This window comes from Dinoponera quadriceps, unplaced genomic scaffold (assembly GCF_001313825.1).
Source record: "Dinoponera quadriceps isolate SergipeBrazil2010 unplaced genomic scaffold, ASM131382v1 scaffold2088, whole genome shotgun sequence".
NCBI classification, from domain to species: Eukaryota; Metazoa; Arthropoda; class Insecta; order Hymenoptera; family Formicidae; genus Dinoponera; species Dinoponera quadriceps.
In genome coordinates, this window is record NW_014556152.1 from 467,467 (window position 1) to 479,065 (window position 11,599).

Sequence of the window (11,599 nt, forward strand, 5' to 3'; positions counted from 1 at the left end):
GTTCAGTTGATTTTCAGCTTGATGTCGCAGTTAAATCCACGCAATGTAAACGTGCAACGCGATGTGATGAACAGACTTGTGATGCACTTGATTCGATCCTCGGACGATAATAAAAATTATAACGAACTGAGTTACGATCTCGCGCGAGTGCATAAAAATAATAGTTCGAAACGCAAAATTAATCGTCACAATATAACTGGATAATTTATATTAAACGCACGTGCGCATCTCGTCACAAACTAGTTCGAAAGATTATCCGACAAAAAGCGATTTCCATCCTGACGTATCTTCCAATCAGCGCAACAACAATTTGCAACAAAACCATCGCGGACGATAAAATCCCCCTTCCCATCTTTCTCTCTCTCTCTCTCTCGAAAGCCGCATCGCCATTAGCGGATTAACGTCGTGATTTGAGAAGAGTTATCTCTTGCAAAAAATAATTGCTGAACCGGCGAGTCTTCCAATCAACGCAACGATAATTTACAGCCGGCCGTTCCGTGTATCTCGCGGCTGATAAAAATTCCGGCAAACAGAGCTGAAACGCGAGCCACCGATAACGGTCGCAATTCGCAATTCAGGGCTCGTTCGCATTGATAATTAACGGTTAACCGACTCTGTGATTCTCCGCGCCTTTTTAGTTTGTAATAATGCCAACTGCAATAACGTAATCGCGGATAACGCGAGAAAATTAGTTTATTCTGATCAGCGCTCTATTCGATAAAATTAAATTACGATACGCACATCACATCGCGATTGCGACGAAATTGCGTTCTGTTAAAAATGTAACTTGACGCGCGTCTTGTACAATCGAAGACTCGACGTGGAAAAGATTGCAAATGTCTGCGAGCGGCTTTCGCGTAAAGAAAAAAAAGGAGAATTTACTTAGAAAAAGAAAACGTATGTAAAATTATTCTTAACTTTACTACATCGTTTAATATTCTATTAATAATACCATTTATATAACATCTCTCCATATAGCATATATTCATTTCCATGTGTTAATTAAGCTATAAACGAAATAGAAGGCAATTTTCTAGGAACATAGGACGTCCACGTCGAGCCTTCGGTTATTTATAGCGAATTGTCGCGGCCGATAAAACTCCGCTGGAGGATAAACAACGTTGAATCGCTATTCGCGGATTAATTCGCCCCAGTCTCGCCGTTCTCGGCGCCGATTATCGCCCCCCGAGTGGGATATCCGCCGACGAGAGAAAAGTTTCCTAGAGCGGCGACAACGACGACAGGAGGGAGGACGGTCCTCCATTACAAAGAAATTCGCGCTGAAAGATGAAGGATAAACACGAACTCCGAACTTTCACCAGGGCGCGATCATTTCATTAGCAGTTAGCCGCTCCATTCCGCGCGACGGACAAAAACTTATTTATCGGACGCGACAAAAGTTTCGTACACACCGACAACAACACGCGCCCCGCGACGATACTTCGCGTCGGCATAATTATTGTTTCCGCGCGTCGACTCGGCTCACTTAACCCTGAAAGAACTAACTTTCACACTGCGATATAGCAGACCAAAGGAGTGAGGAGCAGAGGGGAGTTCGATCAGAAATTATCTAGAAGAAAGAAAAACATTGTCGCAAATTTAATTCTACACAGCAAAAAATTTTTTTTATAAATAACGGTCCATTGAAATATTTGTGTTATTTTAACACGGGAATATGTTAAAAAGTACACAAATATATATTGAATTAACATATTTTACTTATTAACATATTAGTTTTTAATATATTCACGTAAATTAAAGTAACTAAAAAATTTCAGTAGACCATTATTTATTTCATAAAATTTTTTACTGTGTATTATCCGCGAAACGACAATACGTGAAACGCGTGTTTATGATAATTTTGAAAACATATCATGTGGCAAGTATCATAATGATAGTATCATAGTGAAATTTAAAATTCGTGAGATTATAGAGATTGGATTGATGTTCTTTCTCTTCTCTGATCTATCCAGCGCGAATCTCGTTAGACTTATAATTTTCCGCGACTGTTCGATACGTCAAGCCCGGCGCGAAATGGCTCTGATCGAGCACGCAATGACGAATCGTAAAATTGTTTAATACGTCTGCGTCGGATCGATTACGCCGCCGCGTATCGCGCGAAACCGGCTAGATCGACTTTATCGCCCATTATTAATCGCGGCTCTCTCTAAAACCGACGCGAGAAATCGAGATGCCACACGCAGAGTAAAATTAATGATCCCACCGTGATCGTTAATGTTAATACCAAGAAACTGATTGTTTTCGTTTTTCCATCAAATCGTAAAAAAGAAAATGCGGAATGTCGTTAATCGTGCACTCGCGCGTTTTTAAAAATTACTAAAATAAGAAATGAAACAGATTCTGAATATATCACGCGTGGCAAATATCGGAGCTCCGCTTTAACGGATTCTCACTTTTCGTGTCATTTTCTAATTATTTCAAACAATCTGAAATCAAATAATTTTTAATTGCCAATTCACAGTTTTTAATCGAATCAAACACAAGAAATTCTCGCGACGGAAACGAGGTAGTAAAGAGATTGAATTATACGAAGAGATCGCAAATAAAGGACCATCCCGTTCGTAATATCAAATTTTTGCGCTACTAACAGACACTTTTCATTATACCGCCCACGACAAAGAGAAGAAGAAATAAAGAAGAAAAAAACGACAACAAAAGAAGGCAATCAAGTACACTCGATAACCGCAATTGTAAAATGTGATGCAGTACAGCATAATGGTAGTATCTCGCGGCGCGACGCGAAGGAAGAAAAAAGAGCGAAGGCAATCTCGAGGAATCTCGCGCGCGGTGGTCGATCGAATCTCAGCGAGATATCCGGCGACAATTAAACTCACGTGCTCTATCGCGAGGTCTAGCCGAGAGAAGAAAAAAACTGTATCCATCTCCATCTCGCTCATTTCTCAGCTGTTCAGTTATCAATCACGGAATCCGAACGGTAATTTCTCTCTCTCTCTCTCTCTCTCTCTTTCTGCCTCTCCCTGCTCTCTTTCGCGGTGCAGCGCGTGAAAAAGGGACGGCAAAAACGGATAATAACAACGAGTCGCGCGCGATCGAGAAGCTACAGGGGATCGGTAAATTGAGAACGATGACGGTGGAATCATCCGGTAGCTATTAACCCAATATAGAGTGTCCGCGAAGCATGACGGATTCTATATCGTATTTACCGCGTTAATTCACGGGATGAGCTGCACGAAAATAGTCTGGAGCTTCCTCCTTATCTCTCTCATACACTCTCTCTAACTTTGAAAGATGCAAGAGAGATCAGAATCTTAACGTTTATTGCAATTCCCTGCCAAAACGGCCCACTTAATAACGACTCTCAAAATTGATCGCAATATCACCCTCCGACCGACGGAAGCGTCGCAGACTGCCAGATCAGCCCGCGTAACTTGAACGACTCGGACGTCGCGCGTCGTCACGTCGTTCAGTTCCTGTCGCTGTTCCGCGCGCGGGTTTATTCGCGGCGCTAAATCACGGCGGGCCAAATTTCGCGCAGCGACTCGACATTCAATTTCATTAATCGCTCCCCAAAGCTGCCCCCTCTCCCCACCTCTTGTTCTCCTCCCTTCCGCGTTATCCACCAATTTCACTTAAATCGTAATCTCGGACGCGCATCCTCCTCCTCTCCTTCCTCCCCCCCCTGCATTGCGCACACACCCACCTCGCCGTGTACCGCGGCTTTTACCCCTTTCGCGTCGGCACCCTGCAACATCCGCTCTCCCTCCCCTCCCTCCTCGTGCAACTCTCTGAGCCTCGCCGGTACACCCGCCGCTTTGTCCCGGTTGCAAGCGGCAGACGGTTAATCTGCAATTGGTTTCGCTAGCGGCGCGATTAAACGGAATTCCCAAATGATTTCGGCCGGTTCTACCTACCGCCGCCGCCCCCTATCCCTCCCCCTCTTTCCCCCTACGCAGCCGAATATTTGCAGGCAGGATGCCCCGAAATTCCCCCGTCCCGGGCGCGGTGAAGCGGTGCGCGGCGTAGGATGCATCCGTACGTCTTCCCCCACATCCCCGGTTATGCGTAATAATGCGTACCGCCGTCGCCGCCTCCAAGCGAGCGAGTATTCGTTTCCCAGCTTCGGCAGCGAGATTACTCAGTCGCAAGAGGCTGAAGAAAGAGAAGCAGGCGAGAGAGAGAGAGAGAGAGCGAGGGCGCGGGTTGATGGGACGGGGGGGGGNGGGGGGGGGATTAGTCGGCTGCCGGAGACGAAAATTCACTACGATTATTAGCAGGGACGTATCGAGGTGTGGTGGTAAATCGATTGTTTCTCCGGCGTGTTCGCGAAATGTTTCGGAATTATATCGAGTTCGCGAATATCGATACCTTGCGCTACTAATAATTGCATTAGGAACGTCTCACAGATACATAGGAGGATTTGAATTAAGAGTAACGGAGAAACTGGAAAGCAATTGAATGTTTTTGCTATATGAGAAAATGTTTAATGTCTAAAATTGTAGGAATAATAATTTGGTTTGGCGGAATACACAAGTTCGTTGTGATGTATCCGCGTAAAACTGCTCCGAGATCAACGGACGCAATTTCCATTGTGTGAAAAGCCTCCAGATATATTCCAGGCGAATGGCATTCGGTTTTCACATATTAATAATGTTAATGAAGCTTCCGATACCTCGATGTGGGAAAGAGAAACGTATTTAATGAGGGAAAGGGACGCGATCGAGTGTGAGTGATAATTAGTGACATTAATTAAAATTTTAAGCAATTAGTCAAAAACTATCTACGATCTATGTAGTAGCCGTTTTGCGGATACGCTTGCTCCATTTTGTTTGAACCTTGAACCAAGATGTATCTCTGCAAACTCCCATTTCTAATCAAATAACAGATACACACAATAACACACAAATAACAGATACACACAATAGCAGATTATACACAACATACATACTATATATATGTATACAAGATAATATTAAGATTAAACACATTGTAAAGCCGTTTCATTTAATGTTCCATACGTGGGAACGGCGTTTTATTCATAAATGCCGTGATAATTTTTCACGACAATTATCGTGCTGCGGCAATTACTGAAAACGGTTTACAGTGTGTTAATGCGATTATCAACTACGAGGTTGTAGTATGGTGAAGGTTGTTAAAAGGATTTCAGGAGATACCAGGTAACCCAAGCACCTTTTGTCGCCGAATATACAAGCGAACGAACATGCTTGCGAGGTAAGGAAAACCACCTCCTGCTTCAGACATCCTGCGTTAAGGCAAACATCACAAATTGTTAAAATAATCAAACGCAATCTACAAAGAAAAAAGACATGAGATATGAAACGATAAAACAAAGGACGTAAACGAAGTCGATGTACGGCGACGAGTTCGATTTGACCCCCTAAATCATTTTCGCGAATCGACCTTCCGCAACTCCGTAATAATTATGCTATCATTATTACCAGACAACACGGTATTTTATCTAGATAATTGCAAAATTTAATATATCGCAATTAGTGATCTATTAATATATTAATACTGTAATAGCATATATTGATTAAGCGAAGAAAGAATTAGGAGACAACATGATTGGATATGTACGATGCAGTTTTTCTTGATTCTCTTTTTCTTCTTACTTTTAAGATAATATTTTGTACGAACCATAGTAATTTTGATAATTGGGTAAAATGTTATTACTTAAAACCGTGATGATACAGAAAAAATCCGAAATATCAACCAACGACCCAGGATATAATTATTGCCATTCAATTATCATATTTTATACGCGTATCTCTTGCAATTATCTTTGCCGTTGTTGTATCAAAGTATCGTACAAAGAGTCGCGGAGGGCCGTATAAAAGCGGTACCAACGATTATGATTTCGAGTACATGTTGATAAGTTGATCGCCGATTCTCAAACTATTCCGCAATAGAACGCGGACGTGATGCGTGGGCGAAAGCGTCGATCGATCGTGCAACGGCGATTTTAATGAAGAGCAGACTGAGCATCAAAGGCAACCGCGGCGATAATAATTTATTCCAGTATCGATACGCACACGGGGATAGAGGGAGAGAAGGATCATCCCGCGCGAGAAGATTAAAATTCTCTGGAAACCGGGTTCTATCTATCTCTCTCTTCCTCCTTCTCTCGTTCCGACGCAAATGAGCATCGAGAGATTTCAATAGCGCTTGTAAATCGGACATGGGTATTACGAATTTTTCGTTAAACCTTTATCCCTTCATTAATGAGAAAAATATGGCGGATCCTATCATCTGTCCTTCCCCGAGCGCATATCAATTTGGAAAAAATCACCGTGATGGTGACGACGACAGAGAGAAAGAGAAGCAGGAAAACGATCGAGATTTATCGATACACTCGGAAGGTTTCGGTCTCTAAATATGATCAGTGTGAATTCAATATTTTGTCAAAGTATATATTTCTGAAACAAATTAATATCTTTTAATGTTATAATTGATATTCAATTTCTCCCCTTACAAAATACGATCCACTTATTATAGAAATCTTTCAAATATTGTCGAAACATTCATAAGTACATATATTAGTTTTACTTTGTAGGTTATAGAACATTTCTACCGATTCGCGACATCTATATCAAAAATATAACAGAATTAATTAATGTAATTAATTAATATAACTCACTGAGATTTGTTGTCCGGTGGTATTGTTATAATGGATATAATGAATAGCCACTTTCCGGACGAAAGCAATACAGATTAATTGCGTTGATATTAATTTATATAATTGATCAAAAATAATCTTTATTTTTTTCTGAATAAAATCTTTCAATATTAATCAAACTTTGTAATTACGGTTTGTGAAATTATTTCCAAACAAACAAAACCAAAAAGTACACAATTAATTGTAAAATTTTTTCTCTCCGATATAACTTCACTTGCATCTCCTCTTTCTCTTATTCTCTGTCTTTCAAATCGCATATTTCTCGATCGATACTTCGCCTCAACACATCGTCCTTCATTAAACGATATGCAATAACATAATAACGGCCCGTATTCATATCCTTTTCGTTACTATATTTAACGCTAAACGCAAGTTCGCTTTATCTAACAAAAACATCATATCACCGTGTAATCGCGAGTCGAGTCGAGTCAAACATCAGATAGATACATCTTGCGCCAACTCTCTGTTATGAATACGGGCTGATAACGGGATGATAAACGATAAAAGGCAGGAGTCTGAAGAGTACTTTTTCAATGAATAGACAGGTCCGTCTATATCCTCATTATAGGACAGAGACTGTTCCACGGGAGTAAAAACGGCGAATGTAAACGACGGTACGATCGAAAACACGGGAGAGGATCGCAAAGGATCGTCTGCAAAATAGTTGGACTGAATTTTGTATCGCAAGTCCGATACGTTTACATATCGTATCATAGTATCCTGTGCTCGGATAATACGAGAGCGATTTCTAATTATCATCGAATGTAGAGATGAAAAACGCGAAAATCGAGAACACGTCGGCTGCGAAAATATTTTTCCGTGGAACAGTCGGACAGTCTATCGCGCGATCTACGCGATCGAGATCAAAGGACGAAAGAGTCCGAGAATGAACCGTTACGTAACTAGGTGAATGCGTATCTCCCCTGCCTTGTACACGTCTACTCGTGGAAGCATGACGAGTTTACGATAGGCAGAGGCTCGCGATCTTATTCAATTGTTCATTCATATCGCATATATACGACGTTGGAGAAAATCCCGTCTATATTTCATATTTCACTTTCGCTTCCCGACGTCCCCAGTTACGCTTCTCGGACTCTCGAAATGACACCCGGAGATCGAACGCTACTGTCGCCGAATCACCTCGCCTCCTTTCTTTTTTGTAAGTCTTCCTCGCTTTGGGGAAATTACGTATTTACGATCTTGGCGAACTCGCGAAACTTTTGTTCCCCGCGTCTTTTTTCCGCGGGACAACAAGTACGCGATCGACCTCCGAGCGAAGTGAGGAATGCGCGCGAATGTAGTCCGCGACTGCGGCGGCGAGAGGAACGAGACGGATTCTCGCGAGGACCGTGATAGCGAAGCTATCGCTGATAACGCGACTCTTCCTAGCAGATCCCTCGCGAGACGCGCTCTTCAATGGTCCAGCAATTGGCCAGTTCGCTCGACCATGTGAAGTGGTCCGTCACCGACCTCGTTTCACTCGCTCTGGTTCTTCTACCCCCCCCCCCCCCCCCTCTTTTGCACCCGATCTTAACCTATGCTCCATTTTGTCGACTTGTGGGTGAAAAAAAAAAGATGTGTAGGAAATAGGACGCGGCGAGGAAACGACGCTCTTTAGATTCCTTCGCAAGGGCGACGCTCGAGTCGAATACTCACGGGCGATACGCAGATCGGCTTTGTCCACGCTTGAAATTTATCACACGGGAACAGAGAATTGCTCAATTATATTCCGTCGATGGACGATTTCGCGACCGATCGATCACGCGCGTTTCCATCGCTCGTAGCGGACCTGTTCGGGACACGCTCGATGCATCCTTCGTGGTATGCGCCGAGATAGATCGGTTCGATAAATCCCATAGATCGCGCGGCGAGGTTCCGTCCAAGGTCATTCCATCGTCGGGCCGCGATCGGTGTATGCGCGCGCGCACGTCAGGAAGCATTTCTCGTTAGCGGCGCAAAACCTCACAGGTGTCACGCGCTGGAGACTCCCTGGAACTCCGTGGAACTCGCGCCGAGAAACGGCGGATCGCGCGATAACCGGCAAAATGACAAGCTCGATCTACCATCGGCCGCGTCGATCCCGACGTCTCTTTTAATTGGGCATCGCTCGTTACTTCCCGTTTTTTTTTCTAAGCGCTTGCGAAGGATCGGACGGCGTCTCACGCGAGCAGAGCTGAACGTTATCTTATATTGCAAGCTTATACGGTCGCTTTTGAAAAACGATATATACAGATCTGTAGTGCGTGTTTCGTAACGGGGAAAAAAGAGGCAAACGTATAATACGACGTCTCGATGCCAAGATAACGCTGATAAAAAATTTTAATCATTAGAGATATCGTCTTTTCGGCAAAGACTTAAAAAATATTTTCCAAGCTCCTCTTGAGATATCCTTTCTCGTAGTTCTATGCCTCATTAAAGGATAATTGAGGTCAACTGGCGATACGTTCGTCGTATCTCTTTCTCCTTCTCTCTCTCTCTCTCTCTCTCTCTCTCTCTCTCTCTCTCTCTCTCTCTCTTTCTCTCAGTCGGCAAGAATTTCTGATAATTATCTCCGGTAATTTTCGCAATTGCAAGAATGTAAAGGATCCGCTTTTCACTTCGTCGAACATTCGCCTTGTTAAAAATTGCATTTGCCCGTGGGAGAATTAATTAGTCCTCCGATAATTACGTTCGGCAATTTCTCGATTATGTATGTACCTTTATACCGCGACTGCGAGCGCAAATAATCCTTCCCCGCATATTTTGCGCGTAATTCTCCCGATTGTGGACCGTGCTGTACGGTATTGGCCGACGCGAAATGTGCAAATATTCTTACAGAGAAATCAAATTTTCAACGAAAGAACACGTGTACGTATATGAGCCGTTACGCGTTCAGTAATTCGTTTTGGCACATACACACACACAGAGAGAGAAAGAGAGAGAGAGAGAGAGAGAGAGAGAGAGAGAGAGAGACGGACACGGTGTTCATTCCCAAGTAAAATAGAAACGTGGAGAAAAAGAAAAGAGAGAGCATTGGACGCACGAGAAACTGGATTACGTAACGCCGTCCTTCAATCCTACGACACCGTGCGTCTCTTTGGAGCTCTCTTCGTTTTCCGATCGAACGCGCACGTTGTACTTATCAATCCGGAAACTATCTCGGCCAGCTCTGCTTGCGGCATACCTCGCAGAAGGAGACGGGGATCGTAGGGATATGCATATGTATGTACATTTGTATGTATGCACGTATGTGCGTGGCAGCAAATCGAACGAAGTCAGTCACAGCAAATGTACGTATATTATGTACAGAAAAGCGGTGTTACTACGCGTGCGGTACTCACTCGCTGTTCAGCACGCGGAACGACTTGGGCGACATGCAGTTGACGCTCCAGTCGGTGTTCCCGTGCTCGTTGCATATCGTGATTGAGAACCTGCCGTAGTTCGCCCGTATCAGGTGGATCAGCTTCCCCTCGCCGCACTCGATCTCCAGCGTCTTGCCCTCGCACGCGTACGCGGTGTCGTACCTCTCTGCAATTAGAAGGAAAGGAAATTACTTTATTATCCATATATCTAGCAAATAGCAATTGATACTCTTAACAAATCTTTTTGTCGTCCAAACAAATTTTTTCGCTGCCCAAATAAGTTTTTCTTTGCTGTTTCCATAGTAACCAACAATTTGCTGCGACAGCAAAATGTTTTCTCCATGCAGGTTTCACTGATGGAAACAGTCGCTATTGACAGGCTTCTTCAACGAAATTTTGCTGATTCGCAGTACTTTGCTGTACTTGTAACTACGATCATCAATGATTATTGACTCAATGATAATACACTGATTGTACTTGAGAAAGCATTCGGTCGAAGACCGAACGGAGTCTCGGAACTTGAACTTCGCGATACTTTCTTCGCGAATGTCGCAGTGATGCGCGCACGCACGCACGCAACGTTGCAGCAGCAACGGCGGCGGCAACGATTGACGTTTCGAATACAGAGAAAGAGAGAGAGAGAGAGAGAGAGAGATTATACGCGCGCGGCCGAACCTCTCGCACACATGACGTCCGTTTCAGCCGGATCCGCATCCGGAAAGCCTCTGCGTGTGCGAGAATCCTGGAGGATAGATGCGTTATCGCTGACGGGATTACGTCGCTGTTGCGCGGTATTTAATCTATTCGCGCGGCCGCCTTCTTGCAATTCCGCGCGTTCCGCGGGGCCAGCGCGCTGGGAAGGATTTCTATTTCGAAAAAAAGCAATTTTGCATTCGGATTATATATTTCGGATGGAAGGAGTTTATACTTTGCTTTCCCCGCGGGGAGATTCCGCGTGGGCGCACCACTTTCGAAATATCGCGATGAAAAATATTGCGCGAAGCGATGGAATTCGGGCGTTCTTTCAACGGGACGTTAATCGGCGTGTTTCCACGAGGAAAATCCATCCTTCGAGTTCCCCGATCTTCTCAGTTGTCTCGAAGTTCGAAGATCGCTGGTTACTTTCCGCAACCCCGCCTCTCACGACCCAGTCTCCGACAGACGGGACGAATCGATTAATCGGCACTTAAGCTCCGGTTCACTCCGTGTAACGTACGTCCGTCGTGACGTCGTGACGTTAATTCCGGGCACGACGTGGCTGATCGAAACAAACGATGATCTCCATTCGCAGCGGGGCGAGAACGCGTTTTCCGAAGTGGTTGGTGGCTGAGAGTCCAACTCCCCAACAAAAACGTTTATTAACGCGCGACGCATAATATCCCGGCGCACAAATGTAAACGTTTCGACACGGAATCCGCGGGTAAACCCGCCGCCGCTGTGTGTGAATTCACCGGCGCCGCGGCATTTCCGCGGAAAGTCCTAACCGCGGACTAAACCGGCATTGTGGCGCGTCGGTACGGAACTAATGAACTCACGACGAGGCTTTCACGGACGGAGTTATTACACCTCCCCCCCCCCCCCC

General features: G+C 44.4%; 1 protein-coding gene across 5 annotated transcripts in view; it reads right to left on the reverse strand.

Annotated features, from left to right (window-relative positions):
- The window catches only part of LOC106747017 (latrophilin Cirl-like), a 362,126-nt gene that overhangs the window by 45,837 nt on the left and 304,690 nt on the right, over positions 1-11,599 (reverse strand). For all 5 annotated transcript variants that reach the window (XM_014624251.1, XM_014624252.1, XM_014624249.1 and 2 more), the window contains exon 3: positions 9,997-10,183. In XM_014624251.1, coding sequence (XP_014479737.1) covers positions 9,997-10,183 — 187 coding nt within the window. The remainder of the gene's footprint in view (positions 1-9,996; positions 10,184-11,599) is intronic.